This window comes from Protopterus annectens, chromosome 2.part1, assembly GCF_019279795.1.
Source record: "Protopterus annectens isolate FY-2018-M chromosome 2.part1, PAN1.0, whole genome shotgun sequence".
Taxonomy (NCBI): Eukaryota; Metazoa; Chordata; order Ceratodontiformes; family Protopteridae; genus Protopterus; species Protopterus annectens.
Window position 1 is genome coordinate 674778857 of NC_056729.1, and position 25916 is coordinate 674804772.

Below are 25916 nucleotides of genomic sequence, written 5' to 3' on the forward strand. Positions count from 1 at the left end.
GTTCCTGTTCTGGTACAGGCTAACTGAGCAACCTAGAGCATCATATACACAAACAGGCTCATACATGCTAACATAAGCATTATAGAGGGATATAGCCTTTAAATACAAAGTAATGATAATGTAGAAATCAAAATGTACTACTAAACTGCCAAGACAAGACACTACTGTTCTGATATAAACCTAGGATTAAGATTTGCAGTGCACTTTTCACTTAAGCATTATATTTCATTTAGTCCTTACTTGATGCTTTACAACCAGCCAATGTCTACTCAGATTTTGTATGGTAACTATGTTCACTTTGCTTTGTGCTTTATCAAGTAATGTACTGTATACTTTACTTACTCTTTGTTGTATGTTTTCTTACTATTGGCCAGGACTGTGGCTGAAAAGGGTCTGTGAACCATACTACCAAAAAAGTTAAAGTACGTAAATAAAACAAACAGTCATTAGAAATGCACGAGTCAAAAATTAGCCAGGTAAATTAAGTCACTTTTCTAAACAGAAATTAAAAGTTTCTCATTAAAGTATATTGGTCGTGTTTGGAAGCATGTCGGTTTTATAATTAATTGTACTTCCTGATTTTCTCGTCATGATAAGGTTGCAAGTGATTTTGCAAAAAATTAAGGTTATAATGTACTTTTTTACTTTTTTTTTTAGTGTCACAGTTTACTCAGTTGTTCTATATATGTTATATATATATATATATATATATATATATATATATATATATATATATATATATATATATATATATGCACACATATACATACACACACATATAGACATCATCATCATCATCAACCCCCCTTTCTCATTTTTTATACATGGGGTCATAATGTCATGTTAACTACTGCCACGTCTCTCTATTTAGTGCCAGTGTCCTACCTGCTTTGACAGTCATCCATGATGTTGCAGGTCTTCTCTTTTGCATCTATATTTATCTGTCCCCATAGTGTGAATCCTACCACCCATTTCTGGTACATCATCTCCATCACCTCTAGCTTCCTCAGCTGTTCTGCCTTCACTGCCCAGGATTCTATACCACACAATAGTACTGGTCGACCATGGTTTTGTACAACTTACTTTTCAGGTTCTTTGTCATTCTTCTGTCACACTCTTTCCCTGACACACTTGGCCATTCGGCTGTTGCATCTCTGATTCTACCTTTGACTTAGTCATTCAGACTTCCCTTCTCCTCAACTTCCTCTCCCAGATAATTAAAGCTATTAACGTACTACTCTATTTTTCCTTCTATCTCAGTTTTTAGTTTCTTCCATTTCCGTTATTTGCAGCCATTAAAAGTTTCTTCTCATCCCATTTGCCTTCAGTTTTGCATTCCGTTCTTGTTCAAAGTCTATTTGCAATGATGCATTGTCTGCTTACAGCAACTTTGTTGATATATCCCCTCTGACCTTTTTGCTAATGTAGTCCTTCATCAGTATTAAGAGCAGTGGGCTCAGAGCTGGACCCTGATTCGCACCAGCCATTCCCACTGGGAATCCATCTGAGAGTCCATACACAACACCTACTTGTGTCACTGGGGTCTGGTGCATAGCCTGCACTAATTTGACCAATGTTTCCTGGACTTAGAATCATTGCAGGGCTGCCCAAAGCAGCTTTTTTGGGACACAGTCATATATTTTCTCTCCAGGAATACTCAGTTGGACTCTTTCCTCATCTCCAGCTTCTTCTCAACCATTCATCTAACTGCAAAATTGGGTTGATTGTGAATCTGAATCCAAACTGCTTGTCCCCCATCTTACCTTCTATTACTCTACATATTCAATTACCAATCAACTTCTCCAGCACTTTCTTGCAGTTTGACAAGAGTCTAACTCTACTGTACTGCCCTCGGCTGTGAAGGTTTCCTTTGTTCTTGTATACTGGCACTAGAATTCTTATTCTCCAGTCACCTAGGATATGCATTTCTCTTCATACTGCAATGAAGAGGGATTTAATGGCTAGGCTTTTAAAGACCCTTGGGTCAACAGCCTAGTAACATCCTATGAACATACGAGCCTGCGAGTACCCTCAGAAGCCATTTCTCCCTTAACTCACCCATCTTGATCATATCCGCCATGACCTCATCTGAGCCTGCTGCTTTCGCTGGCTTCATTTTCCTTAGTAATGTTCTTACTTCTACCACATGTATATTTTAGATATGCAGTATACATGTATATTTGTACAATATATTTTTAAATATTATACATGTACACACATATGCATATACGCATCACAGATATAAATACAGTTAACCAATAAGAAGTCATAGATGTATTGTACAATAAAAATATTTGCGCAAATTGATGTGTATACATACAAGCAGAGACATTTGCCATAGTTGAATGTTTTTAATGTCAGCAAAAGTGATCGAATAATCATGGGATCTCTTCTGCTGGCATTACCATTGTGCGGGGGTCGCAGAACAACAAGGAGAGAGAATTTGACCTTTGTTGTTGCACAATCTTGGAACTGGTATACATAATTGTAGGGAGTGGGGAGGGTGCAGGGGGCAACGTGAGCTGCATTTTATTTTTCATTATTTTGCATTTTAATCCTTTAGGATCAGTATTTTGCTGTTCACTTTCTTTTGTTACTGCGATGTTAAGTACATCTGTATACACACACACACACACACACACACACAAAAGTATGCTACAACTCATAATTATGAATATTCCTAGATAACTGTACATAGAGTGGCACACAACACACACTGGGAAGACTGAACAGCCTGCAAGCAAAACACATCTGCACCTCACAAAACAAAAATGGTCAAACATTAACCCTCACCTATAACCAAGTCCTGCTGAAATATTGCTGTGTATTCTAACAATGGAACCTTTGGGAACCCTCAGATGCAAATAGGATGTTCCTCTGTGGAATGTATCTTAAGGATTTGAGCTTTGTAATACATTTGTGACATGCACATATCATGTTAAATATTTTGCAAGGTGAAAGGAGGAACATGTCCGTTGAAAGAAAGTGGAATACCAGTTTATGCTGACTATAAAACAATGAACAGCCACATCACAAGCCAATAACGACCATGTTTTTTTTTTTAAACAAGAAGCATTTAAAGTAAAAACAAACTATACTGACATAATTTTAGTTGCAAACATTATACATCACAAACCAAACTGTTTTAGTTGTGAACATTATATATCACTTATAAACTATCCAGTCATTGTCAGTCAAACATTACATAGCTCATTCAAATCCTGCTTTCTTTTAAACTGGTTTCCTCCACTTCATGTACTCTACCCACAATTCCCATTTTTTTCTATGTAATTTGCTCCTACCCTTTTCTAAAGATCTCATTTCCAGTTGTTTTCTTACTATGACTATATTCACTACATTTAGTACATTTGGTTTAGACTCTGATTTCCATTTCTTAGTAATTGCTTTTTTGGCAGGCACCATAATTAGACTTAGCAAGACCTTGCTATGTCTAGGCAAGTCTGATTCTATATCATAACTCAAAAAAATAATTTCCTTAGTTACACCAATGTGATCATCCAGTATGACAGCGTAGTCTGTAGGTAATCTTTAAAGTCTACCAAGTCATTCCACTCCACGAAAATATGTTCCCAATTACCTTTTTCTTTCTCATCATACTTGCTGTCTACTTGAGGAAAAATTATTTGGAGTCTACCAGGGGTATTAAAATACCTATGTAAACACGTCCAAGCAAAGATCCTAAATCTTGTATACTTTGTTGCATATTTGGGAGACATACATATATCTCCCCATTGTTTCTTTGTGAATTGCTTATCCAGTCTCTCTTTCCAATACTTTCTAACCTCCTCTGATTGATTATTATACTTATGAAATATTTTGCATGTTCTACTAATTATTCCATTTTTAACAGCAGCTTCTGTTCTAGACTCTACTAAAAAACTCTACCAGTGCTGGACTCTCGCTTAGGATCCCCCTATTTCTTTCTCTTTGCCTATACTCGGATATCAGTCCTTGACAGGGAAGGCAATCTCTAGCCTGCAGTCCAAACAAATTCTTGGCCTCTTCCCATTCTATTACCTTTTCCGCTCTAATTATTTGCTCCAAATACATTGGTTCTTTTGCCAGTTTTCTCCAATAAATACCAGACCCCTCTTGCCTATTATCTGTACCCCTAATTGCAGTCATCTCTATCTGCAGAATCTCCTTTCTCCATTCCCGTGTTCACTTAGTTCTTAAAATATTCTCTGCTACTTAATGAATATAACATTCTGTATGATTATTGTTATTCTACTTAAGGATCTGCATCCAAAATCCCGGTCTCTCCTTGTTTCTTGAACCCCCTTCCCATTTCACCATCATCCCTTTCCACTTTGAATCCCAGGTTTCTGCTTGCGCTATGTATAGGAGCCTTAACTGTGTAGCTCTCTGAAATACCCCAAGAAAATCCAACAAAGTTGCCAAAGTCCAAAAATGTCACTAATAATCCAGAAAATGGACCCACACGGCGCACAATGAAGCTCACGGATAATAACAAAAATACCCCTATAAATCAGGTAATCCCAAACTGCCTAGTTCTACTGGAAGAATCATCTTATCCCACTTGACTTTTGCCATCGTCCCCTTCAAGATAAAATCCTTCAGCTCTTTATTAATTGCTAACCTCAACTTCTCCCCTGGTTGATAAAAATATGCCTGAACTGTGCATAAAACTAAAGGGACTAAACATTTTAGCTTCTTGTTTCTTAATATCCATATCACAGAGTTTCTAATTTCTCAGTTTTTGTATTATCTTTTGCTTAGTCTGTTCCCACATACATATTCTTAGCTGCCACATCAGAATTCTTTTTAATCCATACTTCTAAGTACTTCATTTTATCATGTCCCCATCAATATGGATATTGCTAAACCAATTAATGTGTGGGTACATAATTTACAGCTATTGCCTTTGTTTTAGCCTCATTAATTTTGCATCCTGAAAAGATATGAAACTGCCTCAAAATGTTCCACAGGACTGAAATGTCCTTTTATGTTTTTTTTATCAGGTATAAAATAATATCATCTGCAAATATAGCCAGCTTTTCTTGACTGCCATAACAATTGTATCCTTAAATTTCTGAGTCTCTTATTTTCTTTGCCAATGGTTCTAAATATAATGCAAATAAAGGGGGAAAGAGGACACCTCTTACTTAGTTCCGCTGCTCAAACAGAAATGATCACAGAGGAACCCATCCACTTCAATTTCTGCCTCCAGTCCCTCATATATCCTCCTAATCAACCATACATAAGCAAATGCTTCCAATGTCTTGCTCACAAACTCCCAGCTTACTCTGTCAAATGCTTTCATTGCATCGAGACCCACAAACAACATTTTCTTATATACCGCTTCCCTCTGGATCATCAATGTTCTTTTAATGTTGGCAAATGTTTGCCTCCCTGCCACAAAACCGAACTGATCCATATCTATCAATTTTGGCATCACCTCTGCCATTCTTTTAGCCGTTATAGACAAACACATTATAATATTGCTCCTCTTCTTCTTCTGTGAGATTCCCCCCTATCCTGCAATAACATTTGTCAGTGCATCTAAATAATTCTTGTTGCTTCTTAACCATATCTTTCATATCTTTCTTTTTCCACCCTATTTTTAAACTCCACTTTAATTTTATCCCACTCTTCAACTATATTTTCAGATGAATCTCTATCTTCTCTAATAATTCCTGAAAAATGTCCACTACCCATTTCTTAAATTTCTCTATTCTTCTCTTTTCAACAGATAGGTGAGAAATCACAAGTGTCTCACTTTTCTTCATTACCCTGTTTTTTTATTTTAGTTATTATTGGTGTGTGATCTGAAATAGTTATTGGATGTGTATCAAAACTTTCAATTAAATGCACACGTTCCTGTGAAATTTAAGTTCTGTTTAGCCTAGCCCAGTTTTTGTATCTTGGGGAATAACAAGTAAATTCACTCCAAACTCCTACAATTGAATTCACATCTTCCACGCCAAACATTTTAATAAATGTCTTCAAAAATCTACCCTCCTTTGTTATATTTTCCCTTCTGGGCCTCCTAGACACATCTTCACTGCTGCAAATCAAATTCCAGTCCCCACCTAGAAGTAATATTCCTTTCTGAAAGCTGATTGTTTCTCCCAGAATTTTCTTAAGCTCCATTATAACAATTTTAGGGGGAATATAAATACATGCCAGTGTAATCCTCCTCCCTTGACAGTAGCCCATAGCACTACAAATCTGCCACTATTTTTTATCCTCTTCTATTACTATTGGAGCTCCTTCTACAATTAATGTAGGTACTACTCTTTTCCTTTGTCCCAGGTATTCCTCAGAATAACCATCCTGAAAACCTTTCTTTATCAAATTCACATATTCAGTTCTTTGCAAGTGTGTCAATTGAAGCATAGCTATTTGCACTCTACATTTTTAATACAGTTCACTACTCCTTTTTTGTATACACCTGTGAGACCATTAACATTTAAACATATATAAAGTGTCATTATGTTAAAAAGTTATTACTCCCATCTTTTATGTGTAACAGTACTTTAAGTACCTAGCTCCAGCTTTTGTGTTACATGCGCACACTGTTTGGCCAGCTGATCTTTTATACAGCTGTTTCTTATCATATCCATTTGAGCCTATGTTACATCTTACAAACCTTTTTATTTTACTGAAAGCCCTCAAACAAAAAAACAAATGCAACACAATACACTCCTAACACCTATTAACTTAACATTAACACAGAGAACTGTGTACATCTTCAAATATTGAAGTCTTGCCCTCCTAATTGGAATTGTCCCAAACTGACATTTACACTCAGGGACTTGTCTTAACTTAAGAGGAAGGCTAACCAGGCTAAGACGCCTGATACAGCTTGTGCTTCTACTAAGTGCTGTCTGGTTTTGTCTTATCTTTACTGCTCTCCCAGATTGGGAGAGCACTTGAATGCTTTCAGAAAACATTATCTCCTATTCACTGAAAAAAAAGAAGTATTCTGTTTTTATTGCACTTTATCAGATTGTCTCCATGGACACATGAGAACTAAATACAGAGTTGCTTCTACAAGCATTTTTTTTTTGCTTTATTATAAAAGCTTTATTATATTCAATGTTTATTTACTTATTTACTTTCTCTTAAAACTTACTAAATCAAGCCAAGGGATTTAATCCAGTCATTCCCCTATGCAAGAATGAGAAAAAGCACGTCAATTTTTTTTGTATCATACCCTTTTGACCATACTTTTTTTTTTACATTGCAGTACCTACGTTTCTTAAAACTGAGCAAGGAGAAAGGGAAAAGAAGGGGAAAAACAGGTGTACCTATTTACTTTAGTATCCCAACTGCATTTGAAAATAACTGAGTATACTTTACTTTATACCATGCAGATTATATTATACATTATAAAAATACTACTGTTAGCAACAAATTTTGTTTTACTTACAATTAACACTCTCCCTCCTCTTCCCCTCTCCTAAGTGTTCTGCCAAACATTAATAGGGCATATGCTTTACAGTCCCTTACAAGTTTAATAAAGTCAAAAGGTCCAATATTTCCAGGTTTTATTGTTGTATCATGTTTCACAAATATAATTAATGCTTTGTAATCCAACATGTAGTTGTCAATTTCAGAGTTGCTGGTTTTATTCCCGTTTACCTCCATCTCCCAAATCCAGTCTCTGCTTCACTTGCAACATACTCTCGGTTCGTCTAGTCAGCTTCTTTGTTTTTTTTTGTCTCTCAAGCTTTTCCTTTGAAACATAGGAAAAGATTTCACTGGCCCAGTCTCTCTGTAGTCATTATTATCAGAAGAAGAAGAAGCAAGGCCTTCTGTTTCATAGCTCATTTTTTGTTGGACAAACTTTTGTATTTCCTCCTTAGCATGTCTTGAGTCAAAAAATGATTTTGTCTGTCCAGGACAGAATATTCTGAAAACAGCTGGGTACAGCAGTTTGAATCTCATGCCTACTTCTTGACACTTCCTGATTAATGGAATATATGTACTCTTCTTCTGCCTGGTGTATAATGAGTAATCATTCTCCACAAACACTCTGCTCTCTCCCACTTTTAGTACTTTGTCCTTCTGCCACAATTTTGTCAAAATCAAATCCCTCTGCTGGTAGGATTGCATCTTTACTATTAAAGGTCTAGGTTGCTTTATCATGGCGATGTTTGGAGCATACCAATGATGTGCCCTCTTAACAGCTCTTCCTGTGGAATACCAGATCAGTTGCTTATTTGGGCTATCATAAAATTAATACAGTTTGTTCCATCCAGTTTCTATGGTACAGCAGAAAATCTCAGATTTTCCCTATGTGCTCTGTCCCCTAACGGTCTTATTTTTTTAAACTTCTTGTCTTGAGCAGTCTCATATTCAGCCAAACTCTTCTTCATTTCGACCTCTAATTTTTGCAATTTTAGCTTCTTCCATTTTTCCCCAGTCTTATTTGAGTTGATATACTCCATAAGTGTTTTGTTTATTATAATCAGCTCTGAGCAGTGTCAACTTATTTTTTCCTCTAGGTTACTGGAAGCCATGTCTTGCACCAAAGCTGGAGCTTGCGCTGCTATTTGCTGAACAGCTGCGGAATTCTTCCCAATTAGGTTCTTTCTCACCTTTCATGATTGATTTTCTTTCAGGTTCTCTGGATTTCTTTTTTGCCAGCATCCAGGCAGTGCACTTACTAGCCAGTTACTGAAATTTACTGAAAAATACAAGTTTACTGGCTCTCTCTTCTGAGTTTCTGTTTTCACACTGGAGAGTGAAATTAAGCTGTTACTCAATGTGCAGCCATCTTGGAAGTCCTTGACAAAGCATCTACTATTAATTCTGGAGTTTCTCTGTAATCAGCCATATCATGCATGTAAAACTCCGTGTATTTCCACATAATATATACTGTTTTCTTCTATACAATGTATTTCTGTAAAATTCAATGTATATTTTTTTTCTTTTATATAATGTATTTCTGTAAACTTCAGTGTTTTATGCACTATTTATGGCTTTCTTCTATATTGAGCATTTCTGTTTAAGCCGTTGGAGCTTTTCTCCCTGGTTGCTTCTTAAAATGCTATAAACCCCACTAAGAATTTCCCAGTAAACAAAGAGAAATAAATAGACAAAATTAAAATACAGACAAAATACTCTAATCATAGCGACAGGACTTCATATGGAAATGCTTAACACCTTATACACCACTAACACATGAATTTATTTATCTACATAACTGCCTAGCAGTTAGTACTCACATATAGCCTTCCAAATGCAAAACATATGTAAATACTTTGCACACTGCATTACACAAGAAAAAGACTACATGTACCATTTCGCCTTTGTTCAGTTACATAAGCTAGGGTAAACAAACATTTTCTTACCTGTGATTAAATTTATGACCAAAAGAAACCCAATCTTTTTCAATTAGCACCTAAAGGAAAAAAAGAACACTTGAACTAAGAATATGGTTATACAGATAATAACAATTAAGAAATCCTTTTCATCCTTAAAATATCAGTTTAAACATGTTCTAATATTCAGACTATTATGCATTTTAAATATGAATATATGCATTACAGATAAAGAACTACTACACAAGTGAACCACATATTTCTTGTTCTGTAGCACAAGTCTCATATGTTATTTGTGTAAAGACTGCAATCCTTAAATACATGCTGTCTGATCTAGGGAACAGTGCAAATACAGGTAATAGCCAGAATCTGGTTAAATAAATATTTTCAGAGTCCTCCTGAAACTGATCAGAAGGAACTTGAACTTGTCTGCAAAAAGTACAGTTGTGTACAATTACCATAAATGTAGATGTTCGAGTGTATTCACTGTTGCAGTCATCACATCTGGGTTATCCCTGCCAGGGTAGCCCTCGGCCGGCCCGAATACCAGAGGCTTAGTATTTCTGCGCCGGTTGCTGTTGCTTCAGGACTGATGTCAGGTCGTCAGTAGTATAAAGTACGGCAGCTGACACCATTACATCAGTTTTTCTTGCCCTAACCTGTCAGGAGCCCCCAAGCAGGAGCTAGGTTCTGGTGGAAGAACCTCACCAGTAGAAAGTAAATGCCAATATGTCCCTTTTAAGGAAAGAGAAGAAAAAAGGGGGATGGAAGGAGGACTGCAACAGTGACTACACTCGAACATCTACATTAATGGTAAGTGTACACAACTATGCTATGTTCTTTCTGTTTCACTGTTGCAGTCATCACATTTGGGTTGATTCCCAAAGCTGAGGAAATGGGTGGAAGCAATCAAGGAAACTAGGGCTGGCTAGGATGCTCTGCAAGACTGCAGAGGCAAACCCTGCCCTGGATTTGGAGAAGAGAGGCAGGTGGTAATGTTTGGTAGAAGTGTGAACAGATGTCCAGGTGGCAGCCTCCGGGATGTTCCTGGTGCGGACTCCTCTGTGGAAAGCTGAAGAGGTGGAGGCTGCTCTGGTGGAGTGAGTCCTGACCCCCTTGGGGGGAGGCTTTCCATGTTGTTTGCAGCAGAAATGGATGCAGTGTGCTATAAATCTGGAAATGGTTTGTTTGGAGATGGCTTTGCCTTCTGCCCCTGTAGCAAAACTAACCAGCAATTGATCAGACTTTCTGAAAGATTTAGTCCTGTCTAGATAGAATCTGAGCTGTCTGTGCACATCTAGAGAGTGCAGGATCCTTTCCCCCTTGTTCTGTGGATTAGGAAAAAAGTTGTGCAATTGAATGGATTGGTTGAGAGCCACACTGGACACCACCTTGGGCATGAAGGATGGATTAGTCCTGAGGGATAACCTGTCAGCATGGATGATGATGAAGGGTTCCACAGCCATGAGTGCTTGCAGCACGGAGACTCTTCTGGCTGAAGTGATGGCCAGAAAGAAAGCTTTCTTCCAGAAGAGAAATTTTAGCTCTGCAGAAGAAGCTGGTTCAAAGGGGGGGGGGGGGCAGGGTGAGCTTTTCCAACAAAAAGTTAAGGTCCCAAGCTGGGGTCGGTGCTCTTCTGGGTGGCCTCAAATTGCTAGCCCCACTGAGGAACTGTTTGATCAAGGGGTGTGAGAAAAAGGGCTGCTCAGTGGAACATTAGCAGAGATAGCAGAGGCATGAATTTTAATAGAGGCAAAAGAGAGGCCACTGTGTAGTAGGTCAGCTAAGTAATCCAGGATGAGAGGGAGGGCAGTGCTGTATTGGCTCCCTTAGACTGAATCCAGGTGCAGAACCTTTTCCATTTGTCAGTATAAGACTTTCTAGTGCTAGGGTGTCTAGCCTCATGTAGAACATCTAGAACCTGTTTACTGAGGTTGGCAGATTGATCGGAGGTTAGGGAATAAGCCAAGCTGCCAAATTGAGTGTCTGCAATTGGGGATGCATGAATTCCCCTTCCCTCTGGGTCAGGAAGTTTGGAATATGAGAAAGATGCCATGGTGGCAGTGGGAACAGGCTGCGCAGCAAGGGGTACCAGTGCTGGCGAGGCTAGTCTGGAGCTATAAGAATTGTCCTTGGTGTTTCCTCCTTTACTTTGAGCAGTACCCTTGGGATGAGAGGTAGTGGAGGAAGGGCATAGACAGATAGAGGGCATCCACTTTCCAACCCATGCAGTGATGCTCCCTGGTGCAGAATTTGCTGAGTTGATGGTTGGTGTGGGAAGCAAAGAGGTCGACCTTCATGATGCCCCATTTCTGAGTTATTAGGCTGAAGATTCTTCTGTTGAGCTGCAACTCGTGTGGGTCCAGAAGATTTCTGCTTAACTGGTCAGCCAGAGAGTTGAGACACCCTGGTAGGAATTGTGCTAACAGGTGGAGTTGCACGGCAGAGGCCGTGTGCCAAAGGGTTATGGCCAGCCTGCATAGAGGGTAGGAGTGAGTCCCTCCCTGCTTGTTGATATACCACATTACAGTGATGTTATCTGTTTTGATCAGGAGTGCCCCTGGGGAGAGAAGGGGCTTGAAAGCTTTCAAGGCGTGCTGGACAGCAAACATCTCTTTTTTGTTGATGTGCAGAGGGATTTGCTGTGGGCTCCATTGGCCCTGTATGCACCTGCCGTCCAGGTGTGCACCCCAGGCATAGTCTGATGCGTCTGTTGTGAGGGTCTGGGCAGTGGGGGGTGGTGAGAAAGGTAGTCCCTTGTTGTGGAAGCATGCTGTTGCCCACCAAAAAAAATATTTTCTGAGGCAAGGAATTATAGGTATAAGAGTCTCCAGGTCTTGAGAGTGTTGACACCAAAGGCTTTTTAGGTACCACTGAAGTTTACTCATAAGCAGTCTGGCATATGGAATGAGTAGAATGCAAGATGCCCTGACCCCCAGAGCTTGCAGGATCTTCCTTGCAGATAAGCTGGGGTTTGTCCAGGAAATGTTGCTTTTCTGGTGTAAGGAATGCCATCTGGGATGCTGTGTCCAGGCTTGCTCCCAGGAATATAATCCTTTGGGTGGGCACCTGTTTGGACTTCTTTTTGTTGATTTTGTACCCTAGGGAGGTAGGTAGGGACTTTACAAAGGTCAGGTGCTTGAGCAGCTTTTCCTGGCTGTCTGCCTGAATTAGGCAGTCATCTAAGTATGGGTAAATCTGGATATTCCTTTGTCTGCAAAAGGCAATGGCCGGAGCCAAACATTTTGTGAAAATTCTGGGAGCAGTAGATAAGCCAAAGGGAAGTGCAGAGAACTGAAAGTGCTCAGATATTTCCTGCATGATTCCCTGATAGGAATATGGAGGTAGGCCTCTTTTAGATCTAGGGTGGCTAGCCAAGCATCCTTGCAGAGAATGGGTAGCAGCTGCTGGATGGTGACCATTGTGAATTTTGGGATCACCAGGAAGGTGTTTAGAATGGACAGATCGAGGATGGGATGCCAGGTGCCATCTTTTCTAGGTACCAGAAAAAGTCTGGAGTAGAAACCTTGGCCTCTCTGTTCTGCAGGAATGTGCTCTACTGCCCTCATAGAGAGCAGGGAAATGACTTGCTTTTGTGCCTCTGCCCTCTGGTTTGGAGGCAGATCTGAGAACCCTTTTGGAGTAGGAAGGGTGTGGAAAGAAAATTTGTATCCCTGTGACACTATGTTGAGAACCCAGCGGTCGTTGGTAATGGTGGCCCAGGGGCTTGCACGAAAGGAGAGTTTTCCTCCTAGGGGTAAGTGAAGGTGGGCAGAGGGAGGGGGTAGGGGAGGTGAGTCATTGTGAGTTCTTACCATAAGGGGGTGGGTTAGAACTCCCTGGTTTTGAAATGGAGGAAGTCCACTGCTTAGATCTCTGCATTCCCTGTGGCTGCTGTCTGGGGGGTCTGGGCTGGACTGGTTTAGTGGGAGGAGGAATGGACCAGTGCTTGGTGGGACAATGCCTGCTGAACCTGGGTGGCTGGACCTGTAAGAAATCCTTAACTGTCTGCATAAATTTTGCTTTTTCTTCCATCTTTTCTAAGATCTCTTCTGCCTTAGTACCAAATAAATTGTCTTTGTGCAAGGGGGCATCCAACAATTTAGATCTGACATGGTCTGGCAAGGGCTGTTCCTTAAGCCATGCATGCCTTCTAATGACAGATCCAGTGACTGCTGTCCTGCAAGAACCTTCCAGGGCATCAAAACCACAGTGCAAGGTGTGTTTAGTTACCTGACTTGCAGAATGCATTAACTATTGTAACTCTTTAGATTCTGCACAAGCAGGAAAGGAAGACTTTTTTGTTTGAGGAGTTCCAGGGTATGTTGCTGAAATTTTAGCATATGGAACTGACAATTTAGTGCCCGGATAGCAAGAGGAGCGGAGGTGTATACTTTTTAACCCCATCTGTCCAGTGCTCGGGAATCTCTATCTGAGGGGGTGGGATTCTTAGCAGAAGTCGCTTTAATCCCTTTAGGCCCTTGAGAAACTACCTCAGGGTCAGCAGTAGGATTTTTAAAAAGAAATTTGTGCAAGTCAGGGACTCTATAATACCTGTCTGGTTTTCTGGGTGCAGGAGGGAGGGTGGATTCCAGGAAAACATCCTCCACAACATCCAGGACTGGAGGGATGGCCAAGGGTCTGTGATGTGGAAGATCTAAGAATTCCCCGAGTCTCTTTTTAGACTGAGGGTAGTCCTGACTCTCCCACTGGAAATGCTCCCTTAAGGTATTAAGAGTTTCCCCAAAGGAAAATCCTCTGAGGGAGAGGCGGAAGGGACAGAAACCTCTGCATCAGAAACCTCATAAGTAGAGAGGGGTTGCATGTCTTCATATTCAGATGCATCAGAGTCATCTGACTCTTGTTCAGACAAAACTACAGGGGACAGATCTATTTTCCTTTTGGAGGGGGTAGCTTGGCTTCCCCTGATCAGCAGGATAAGGTATTTAGCTATTTTAAGCATTTGAGACTGAGGCAAGGAAGCAGATGCCTGAGATTGGGTCGTCGGCTTCTTGGGTGTGGTTTGTACCCTGGGCCTAAGAAACATGGTAGTTTTCGAAAGAACGGTAGTCGCGAAAGAAGTGTCGATTTGTGTCGAGAACTGGTAGTGCAAAGGACTTCCTTGGAAGCCAGTGCCTGCTTAGCGGCTCCGGAACTATCCAAGGTAGAGACGACTGCAGGATCCTTAGTGGAAGAAGAGTTTTGCGGCATACCAGACTCTGAAAGGGTCATGGTAGCAGCCTGCAAATCCACAGAAGCGGGCATCAGGGGCTGCGAAAGCACCTCACTGGAGGACCGGAGAGCTGATGACTAACTTAACGGAAGCGTCATCAGTAGGTTTGGACCTGTGCAGTCTGTCTCTGTCTTTATCTTTACATTCTTTCAGATCATCTGCTGTTGGATGGCTTACCAAAGCCATATTGGAGTTCGAGGACTGTAAGCAAAAATATCTAGCTAGAATAAGGCCCACGAGGACAGATAGTTCTGGCATTGAACAAAGCACAGAAGCGACAGTGGGGGACGTCGTGGTCTGGACCTAAAGAAGTGATGCAGTAAGAATGAAAGTCTCGGTGTGGTATTTGCTTTCCACAGGCGAGACAATTGTTAACTTTTTCTGACATCGGTTAGTGCAAGAAAAAAGGATCCCCAACTGGTTACTTCGCTTTAGTAGACTTCAGCTTCAAATCAGTAGACAAAACTCAGGTATCGGCTGACCGGCACTCGTGCAAACTGCTTCTGCTTTGGGCTCCAAGGCAAGAAAGATGTAATGGCATCAGCTGCCTTACTTTATACTACTGACGACAGTCCTGAAGCGGACAGCAACTGACGCAGAAATACTAAGCCTCTGGTATTTGGGCCAGCCGAGGGCTACCCTGGCAGGGATAACCCAAATGTGATGACTGCAACAGTGAAACACGAAGAACAGCTACATATTTCAACAGGCTGGATGCATCAAAAGCAAATTAGCTTTCTCCACACATATTCAACCCCATTTTTGTATCTCCAGCAACCTCACACTGCAGATCACTGTTCCAACTTAAGAACTACTAAAGCTGGATCCTGCATACTGCACACTGTGAATGTCATACAATCCTATGTATGCAAAGCTTCCTGACGTAAGACCATCTCTGACCAATAATACCAACACACTATATTCTGTAGCACCATTTGTGAGGATGGCAGCCTCTTAATCCACACTTACTTCTTATAGGGTTTAAGGAGAGGCAAGAACTCCTGCCTTTAAAAACAGTACTACAGAAGATACAATTTAAAGAAAGTGTAAATTATAAACAAGAAAAAAAATATTAAATACTACCAATATGGTTATCCTGAGATAATAAATGACCTACATATCATCACTATCTCTGTACAGTTCCCTGACAGACTGCCAACCAGTAAGGTGCAATTATACAGCTAACACGGCACAGTACAGCATTGTTAGTAATGGCCAACAAAATTACTCCCTGCTTATCGTGGCTTAGCATTCCTAATGATCATCAACTTCTGAAGTACAGGTGCATGTTAAAATATCAAAAAATACAGTCCAGAATGTAGATAGGTGACATAAGATGATGTTTAACACCTTTTAAGCACCCTAACTACAGTTTTCTGCAAAAGACTAGTCTTCAAATCTACAACAATAAAAACACTTCCAAAGTAAGCAAAGACACACTATGCTTCACACTTCCAACCTATCTCAACCCTACTGACAGTAGGAAAAATACAACTAATTTATATCCAATTTTCTCACTACATACTGCAATATAACCTTCTTTCCAAAAAACAAGACTTCTGGGCTGAACAAAGTACCATGACCACCCTTTGGACTCGCACGGATAAAATCCTGATAAATATGACTAAAGACACCTCTCAGACACTCTATTCATTAATTAAACTAAAGCCTTTGTTTTAGCTGACTAACATCCTAATACATCTTCTCCTTGAAATAGGTATAAGCCCTAAAGCCTCCAAACATTTCCAAAATTACTTAGCCAACAGATCTTACAAAGTTAAGATTGGCACTTCCACCTTATATGATGCTCCCCCTTTTTACAGGAGTTCCTCAGGGCTTTAGTCCCTGTTCCCCTTACAGCACTTGCGTGACACTTTAAGCCTAGCCAAATTTCCTAACCTGTATGGTATTTCAATTTAATTTAACCATTCATGGACTCGATTCATAGTACACATAACAGGGAAGATACCACAGATATTGATAAGGTCCCAAGTATGGCACATATCATTTAGTAGATGTCTCAGTTCATTTGCTGATGTACAGTAGGTCCATCAGGGTTGGGTCAGAGGATGCCTTAGTCTCTAACAAACAGTATAGCACCAGGTTTTTACAAATTGTTTAAGCAGAGTATCCTTATTGTAAGGAATCTCTGTGGGCACTCCAGCTGCTGCATATGCCTGAGCATGCAAAGGGGGCATTACACTTAATGACTGGCCTTATGAGGCTCAATACAGGGGACAATGACATCTCTGGAACTAGAGACGCTTCCCTTGTTAATAAGCTGTGCAATACAGAAATATTTCCTCACCACACTGGGCACATGCCGATTGAAAATTAGGCTGCTGTCCATATAAGTTTCCAAATTATTAATGACTGGGTCATTTCTCACTGTGGTGGTTCCCCAGCGTAACTGACTCACCTAAGGACACAGTAATGCATTTTTTGTCATTTAGCTTTAGTCCATGACTCTGGCACTAGTTATTTGTTTGGAACAATCCTTCTTGCAGGATGGCTAATTTTTGGGAGGAAATATAATTGTACCCAACTTGCTGTCATCTTCAAACTTTGTCAGCCAGAGTCCTTCAGTACTGGTTTAACTTCAGAGAAGCAGATATCAAAAGGGAGAGGCCCTAGCACTGAGTCAGAGGCGACTACACTGCTGACAGATCTTTTTCTGGAAGCATCTTCAACTATTTTGAACACATGCATTCTATCTGTGAGCCAAGTAGTGATCCAGTAGGTGATGTATGGGTTTATTACTAGTTTGCTTAACTTTTCTACTATGCCCAAGTGCGGGAGTTTGTCATATCTGCTTGTCGAGGTAGTTAGGCAGTGTGCATTGTTTTGCTTTTATCCACTGCCTTGGTAACTCTTTCAAAGTCCACCAGGTTGAGTAAGCATGACCAGTTTTGTACAAATCCAAAATGAGAGATAGGTCCAGTGTCTGGAAGTTCCCCATGTCCTTATTAACTCCATGCTAATTCTTTCCATGACTTTACGTATAGGGCTAGTCAGACTTATGGGTCTGTAATTGTCTGGATTTGTTGTAGGATCCTTACTTCAGGAATGGGGGTGACTGTTGCTGTTTCCACTTGCTTGGTACAAAGCCTCTGTTGAGGCTGAGGTTGAACTGTGCTGTTAGGAACTTAGCTAAATCATGCTATTTAGAATGCATTCAGAGATATTGTCAGTGCACATTTTAGCTTTTGAGAGTGTTTTTAGGGGGTGGGTGGTGTCAATTTCAGGTGTTTCTTGTGGGATAGAAGGGGAAAGGGGTAATGTTTGAGGTGAATTTCTCAGCCAGTATGTTGGGTACATCTTCAGTTTCTGTGAAGGAAGCATTATTCTCAACTAGCTCAGCTCATTGTTGTACAGTGCTCCTTACATTTTAAAGATAATTAAAGCCCTTTCGATTATCTTTAGCTTAGGTGGCTATCTTGGCCTCATAAGTGGCTTTGGTAAATTTAACTATGCATCTGAGTTGTTTAAGTAAATTGTCAGAATATTATTATTTTGGAAAATACTCTTCTTTCTTCTGGCCAATAAACTACCCTATGACATTCCACACCCCCCTCTTCTCTTATATGCTGACGACATGGTCTTTTTCAGATCCAGCCTTTTTCACTCCATCTTACAAAAACAGCTTCAATCGGACCTATAATCACTCATATCCTATTTCCAGCAAACTACCCCTAAGCATTTCTAAAACTAAAGCCGTGCTCTTCTGGATATATTAAAATCTATCTATGAACACATCCACCTTAGACATTAATAAGCAGTAATGCCCCATTGATACAAGCACTTCATTTTTTGTTTACTCTAGAACATATCTCTTCTAGACCTGAGAGGTTTCAGAGGTTCTTTACTAGTCACATAAGAAAATGATCAGGTATCCATTATGAAACTAGGTTGATGAGGCTAAACCTGTTTTTTTGTCTTCTACAGACAGTTCAGGAGTGACCTTATTTGGATCTTTAAATGTTCTAACAATGTAGAATTATGTAGCACTTTGGGGATCAATTTTATACATCATGAGGTGAGGACAAAAAATAATTGTCTAGTAGATAGCACGATTATGTACTCCCCCCAACCCCCCTTTCAATAATGTTTAAGTGTACCTCATGTATATAATTACAATACCCATTTGCTTTGGCACCACAATGATCATAGGAATATTGTATATTTTAGATATGACATTTCTATTTTTTGTATAATCTTTTTTTTATCAATTCTGCTATATTAGGTCTTGTTTGCTCTCACTGTAAATTTCATACATAAAGTCTTTATATTTTTATTTTCTAGACAATGTATGCATATTACTGTTCATGGAATCTTCTAGGCTGAACCTGCAAATGACCTTTGTTAAAACACTGTTGTACCCTGAGTAATAATATATAGATGATGATTGTGACTGGTGTTACACTGATTATGCCTGTGTAAAGGCTACAGGGCTTGTCACATGGTGCATCAGGCAATAAGGGCTAGCAGCTTTTTGTAGAGCTACCTATGATCTAAACGAGATGTGCACGTTGCTGTGCTTTACGTGTGTGTCTGTGTGTGTGTATGTGTGTGTGTGTAATCTCAAGAGTGTCTGGCATTCTGAATATAGCATGAAATACAACATGGTACCTGAATGGGATACTTCTTAATTAAAAACTGAAAATGAAACACCCTCAATGTCACAAGGGAACCCTTAAAAATTCAGGCTGGTGCCAAATTGCACAACAAAGGTATGAGAAGCCTTACCAATAATTTTACCAACATTCTGTCTTGGTACTGACTCATACTGGTGAAAAACGAGGCAGAGAAAAATAACAAAACTTTATAAAAATTGAGTCCATCAGTGGCATCTGACTTTGCACAACTGTCAACATGGCCAATATGAAAGCAAAGATTTGCACACTACAGAACTGAAGTAAAACAGGACAAGAAGGACCATGAGGGTTCAGATACACTCCTTACTTTATGGGTAGAGATAGTGAGCCTATTTATGATGCTTCTAGGCTTGAGAGCTAAGCCTTAATAATTAAGGCAATACTAGCAAATCCAGATGAATATCTTATGCCTAATGAAATGAAATACATGAAAGAGCATGCTTTCATACATCTGTTCAAGAAACAAAATGACTTTCTAGAAGCATTTGTAAGACATCTGTATGAACTGTAAAAATACTGTAAGCATAAAAGACAAGCAAGGAAGAGGGAGGAGTGCTACAGACCTTGCGTACCATGATGTTTCATAAAAATTACAGCTGGAGTCAAATTTAATGTTCGAGAAAGTTATACAAACTATTCATCAGTCTACACAAATTTAAAAGTAAACTGTTGATATATCTGCGAGAGATGTTAAGTGCCATTAGGAAAACCATGAAAAATCACAGCACAAAGCACAGGAGAGAGAAGTATAAGCATTCAAGTAAAATAAAAATAATGAATATAAGTATGAAAACAGCACTAGATGCAACTGTAAGCATAATTGGTTCCAGCTGCCTTTTGCATGAAGAGAAGGTACTGAAAATGTAACAAAATGGGACACCTTGCTGCAGCGTGAAGGACTAAGGTGTGTAAAGAGTTAGCAATAGAGGCTGAGAGAGCGAGAGAAATGAAAAGTAAACATTTTTCTGGGGTCTGAGCAACCAGTCAGACCCGGATGAAAAATGACATCAGACTTTCAAATTCGTGCCCCTCAATTACAATTTAAGACAGACACTGGTGCATGCAGATGCATCTTCAAAAGCCAACAGCTACAGGAATGAAGTTGTTGGAGAAAGCCCAGATGTCTTGTTACGTTCCTAGCCATGCCTCAACTGAAAGGGTTCAGATGCAAGTTTTAAACCTGTGTGCTGTTTGGTTCTTGTGTGAATAATCTGTCAAGTAGAGCCAAGGCATGCAAACTGGAATTAAATTGCCAGGACTGAGAAAGTACAGTTGTGTACACTTACCATAAATGTAGATGTTCGAGTGTATTCACTGTTGCAGTCATTACATTTGGGTAATCTGCTGGCAGGTTGCCCTCAGTCGGCCTGACTAATAACTTCCATGACGTCAGGTCGTCAGGGGTAGAAAACATGCAGCATCATTACCTCAGTTTTTCTTGCCCCAGATGTCAGATGCCCCCCCCCGAATGGGGAGCAAAATAAAATTTAAAACACAGAAATATACCTCCAAACAAAAGCAAATACACCAAAAAGGCTTTTAAGCATAGTAACAGAAAGTAGAGATTAGTCAGAGAAAAACAGGGGGCTGGAGGGAGGATAACCAGGACAGCAACAGTGAATACACTCGAACATCTACATTTATGGTAAGTGTACACAACTGTACTATGTTCTTCGTGTTTCACTGTTGTAGTCATTACATTTGGGTAGATTCCCAAAGCTATGGTTGGGGGGATGGGTTTATACAGCATTGGGACCAGCTATTAGGCCCTGCAAGGCAGCAGTAGCAAAGCCAGCTCTGGATTTAGAGAAAATTGGTAAATGATAATACTTAGTGAAAGTATGAATTGAACTCCAGGTAGCAGGTTCTAGAATATCCCTGGTAGAAACACCTCTGAGAAAAGCTGCAGAATTAGATGCAGCCCTGGTGGAATGAGATCTGATCCCCTGGGGGATAGGTTTTCCATGGTGCTTATAGCAGAAATGAATGCAATGGCTTATCCATTTAGAAGTGGTTTGTTTTGAAATAGCCTTTCCCTCTGCCCCTGCAGCAAATGCTACCAGCAGTTCAGATTTTCTTCGAGTTTTAGTCCTGTCCAAGTAGAATCTAAGTTGTCTGTGCACATCCAATGAATGCAGAATCCGTTCCCCTTTGTTCTGTGGTTTGGGAAAGAAAGCTAGCAAATGAATGGACTGATTAAGAGCCACACTGGATACCACCTTGGGCATGAAGGCTGGATTGGTCCTGAGTGACACCCTGTCCGCATGAGAGATGATGAAAGGCTCCACTGCCATAAGGGCATGTAACTCAGACATCCTTCTAGCTGAAGTGATTGCTAGAAGGAAGGCTGTTTTCCAAGAAATAAATTTTAAGTCTGCAGTAGCAGCTGGCTCGAAAGGAGGTGGAGTGAGTTTCTCCAATACAAAGTTAAGGTCCCAGGCAGGGGTTGGAGCTCTCCTGGGTGTCTCAAGTTTTTGGCCCCTCTGAGGTACTGCTTGAGCAAAGGATGAAAGAAGAAGGGAGGTTCTGTGTTATAATGAGCTGAAATGGCTGAGGTGTGGATTTTAATGGAGGAAAAAGACAGGCCCTTGTGAAGCATCTCAGTTAAGTATTGTAAAATCGGAGGTAAATTGGGCGCTGCTGTGCTCGATCCTTGAGACTGATTCCAAGCACAGAATCTTTTCCATTTGTCAGCATAATATTTTCTAGTACTAGGTCTTCTCGCCTCCAAGATGATATCCACCACAGATTTGTTGAGGGATGCTAAGGGTGAATTTAAGTGATTAGCCAAGCTGCAAGGTTCAATGTTGGTAGCTGAGGATGCAGAATTTGGTTCTCCTGCTGAGACAGTAAGGAAGGTGTCCGAGGCAGGTGCCATGGAGATATTTGCGACACACTGTGCAGTGTTGGCGTGGCAAGTATGGAGCAATCAAAGTCATTTTTGGTTTGTCCCGTTTGACTTTTAGCAGAACTTTGGAGAGCAGAGGCAGAGGGGGAAAGGCATAGACTGATAGGTTTTTCCAGCTGAAGGACAGAGCATCCATTTTCCAGGCTTTTTTGTGAGGAGTCCTTGTGCAAAATTTGTCCAACTGGTAGTTCTAGGGGGAGGCAAATAAATCTATGTCTGGGCTCCCCCATTTGCTTGTCAACATGTTGAAAATCTGTGGTTCCAGTTTCCACTCGTGTGGGTCCATGAGATTTCTGCTTAGTCCGTCTGCCAGTGTATTCTGTTTTCCTGGCAGGAACTGAGCTTGTAGGTGCACTTGGTAGCTCAAGGCCATGTTCCACAATGCCATGGCTAGTCTGCAGAGGGGGTAGGAATGTGTACCCCCCTGCTTGTTTATGTACCACATAACCGTGGTGTTGTTCGTCTTTACCATAAGTTGCCCTGGATGAATGCAGTCCTTGAAGGCTGTCAGACCATTCTGTACAGCTAACACTTACATTTGATTGATATGTAGGTGCATTTGATTTGGGTTCCATTTGCCCTGAATGCACTTCCCTGCCAGATGAGCCCCCCCCCATGCATAGTCTGATGCATCTGTAGTTAGGGTTTGGGTAGCAGGGGGTAGTGTGAATGGTAGCCCCTTGTTTTGGTGGCAGGCCTCTGCCCACCATAGGAACTTCAGGCGTAGGCAAGGTATAATAGGAATCATTGTTTCCAGGCTGTGACAATGTTGACTCCATAGACTTTTTAAGTACCACTGTAGTTTCCTCATATGCAGTCTTGTATATGGAATTAGAAGAATGCAGGAGGCCATGAACCCCAAGGCTTGCAGTATTTGTCTTGCAGATAGCAGGGTTTTCGTGGCCACTTGTTTGAAGTAAGTTACCAAATGAATTTGCTTTTCTGGCGTGAGGAAAGTCATCTGGGCAGTTGTACTCAAGGTTGCACTGAGGAATGTAATTTGTTGAGAGGGTACCAGTTGTGATTTCTTTTTGTTTATGGTGTACCCTAGACAAGTTAGAACCCTTTTTACAAATGCCAGATGATTTAGAAGTATGGCCTGGTTTTCTGCCTGAATGAGACAATTGTCCAGATATGGGTATATTTGAATATTTCTTTGCCTGCAAAATGCAATTACTGGAGCCAGGCACTTTGTGAATACCCTGGGTGCAGTAGACAAGCCAAAGGGCAGTGCAGAGGACTGATAATGGAAGTAGCCTGCTTTGAAGCACAGGTATCTTCTGCAAGATTCCCTGACTGGGATATGCAGGTAAACTTCTTTTAAATCTAGAGTTGCCAACCAGGCATCTTTGCCTAGCATAGGAAGTAACTGGTGAAGAGTCAGCATCTTGAATTTTGGAATTTCCAGAAAGGTGTTTATAGTAGACAGGTCCAGAATTGGACACCATGTTTTGTCTTTTCTGGGTACTAGGAAGAGCCTGGAGTAGAATCCTTGCCCCTTGTCCTCTTCTGGTACCGGCTAAATAGCCCCCATGTTTAAGAGGGAAAGTATTTGTTTCTGAGCCTCTGCCCACTGATGTGGGGGCAGGTCTGGCCACCCGTTTGGTGTTGGCAACATGTGGAAATGAAATCTGTATCCCCGGGACACTATATTTAAAACCCATTTGTCCTGGGTTATGAGTTCCCAGTTTTTGCATGAAGAGCAATCATTACCCCCATAGGGTCGGCTAAAAGGTAAGTGCTTGGTAATTTTAAAGGAAAGTCATTGAGACGGTTTACCATAGGGGGGTGTCTTGTTATTTCCAGATTTGGAAGTGGAGGCCCCCCATTGCTTAGGTCTGACAGTCCCTTGGGATTGAAACCTGGTGCTTTTGGTGTGTCTGGATTTGGCTTGAGAGGGTCTGGAAGGAGCTGGAAAGGACCAATTCTTAGTAGGCCAGTGCCTACTAAATCTAGGAGGTTGCACTTGTAAGAAATCTTTTACAGTTTGCATAGATTTAGCTTTATCTTCCATCTTTTTTAAAACTTCTTCAGCCTTATTGCCAAACAGGCGATCCTGATTTAAAGGAGCATCCAACAATTTTGCTTTAACACGATCAGGCAGAGATTGCTCCTTAAGACAAGCATGCCTTCTAAGCACAGACCCAGTAACAGCAGCCCTGCAAGAGGCGTCTAAAGAATCAAAACCACATTGCAAAGTATGTTTTCCAACTTGTTCAGCAGAATGCAACAAATCCTGTAAATCTTTATTTTCCACACAGTCAGAAATCAACATCATTTTCTGTTTAAGCAGTGCAATAATATGCTGTTGATATTTTAACATATGAAATTGGCAGTTTAAAGCCCTGATAGCCATTGCAGAAGTATAAACCTTTTTACCCCATCTATCCAGTGCCCTGGAGTCCCTTTCAGAAGGGGTAGGATTTTTAGCAGTAGTAGTAGAAGTAGCGAACGTAAACCCGTCAAGTCAAAAAGTAATAATAGAAAATATATCATTCTACAGCATTACTAAGTATTCGAAAGTAATCCAAGCAAGGCAGGCTGTCTGTTTCCAGTCGAAAATCCTTTATTAAGTACACAGACAAGCGATCCAAGTAAAACAAAAATAGAGTAATAATTTCCTCACAAGCTTTCTAAATATATATATACTTTTTATCAGGCATGGGAGTGGTTAATTGTGCTGTAAGACAGTGTTATTAGTACACATGTTAAATTCACATCCCTTCCCCCATCAGTGTGACATTCGAGCTGGTCCTGCCCTACCTAGTAGCTGTCATAATAATATATGGCCCTAATGTACTTTAATGATACATCTTATTTATCCAAATTATTAAGTCTGTGATTTTATACAAGGCAATATACTACATGGCTGGAAATATATCAACCTTTGTTCATTTTGTGATCAAAAATTATATATAAATATATGCATATACATTTTGCATGTAAAAATCAGTTTCTATTTTCACAACCTATTGTTAACAAAGATCACTTTCATCCTTCTAGACTTCTTCAGGTCTATGTACAAGAACCCTAAAAGCCTATATAATTGTATAATTAGTTAGTATTGTTATTACCATCATTTTGAATAAAGTGAAAAAAAAAAAAAAAAGAACCAGAAAAAAAATAAAAATAAGACAAAATGTATGTGTGATGATGGAAACAAAATATACACTTAAATATCAAATGATTTAAAATGGTATTTAAAACCAATTTGTAGAAAAAAATAATAAAATAAAAAAATAAATAAAATAAAATACAATTAATCATGTAAACAATGTGGCAATTTTCTAAGTTCCAGTGCACTTTTAATTGAACAGTAGTAGTTTAGTCCAGGCTTCCTAAAAGAGTTCAGCTTTAATTGCCACATGAGTTCATGTTTCTCCAGAATATTCGGGATGTCTCCTTCAAGATCACCCATGTCTATGTGATCCAGGATCTGGAACTTAAAACCTGTGTCTCTTTTATGAAGAGAAAGGTGTTTGGCTAGTGCATTATTTTTACATCCAGTAGTGGCATCCTGACATATACTTTGGATTATTACAGTATCAAAAATATTATTGAAGAAAACTGGGACATTGTCACAGGAAACCCTTTTCTGATTAACATCTTAGGTGAAGCCCCATCATTTGTTTATAGGAAGGTCAGGAATATTAGAAGTTTTGTTGACTTTAAACCTAGACCATGTAAGAAAAGCACTAAAAGATGTGAAACAAATTGTACATTTTGTATATTTATACAGCAAGGTGATAGTTTTTATTGCCCTTATTTAAAGAAGATCAATAAAACCAGTGCAGGGGGTGACTAAC

At 40.1% G+C, this 25916-nt stretch overlaps 1 protein-coding gene across 1 annotated transcript in view; it reads right to left on the reverse strand.

Annotated features, from left to right (window-relative positions):
- The window catches only part of MTMR7 (myotubularin related protein 7), a 901754-nt gene that overhangs the window by 213844 nt on the left and 661994 nt on the right, over positions 1 to 25916 (reverse strand). The window contains exon 10 of the mRNA XM_044062411.1: positions 9345 to 9394. Within this exon, the coding sequence (XP_043918346.1) occupies positions 9345 to 9394 (50 nt within the window). The remainder of the gene's footprint in view (positions 1 to 9344; positions 9395 to 25916) is intronic.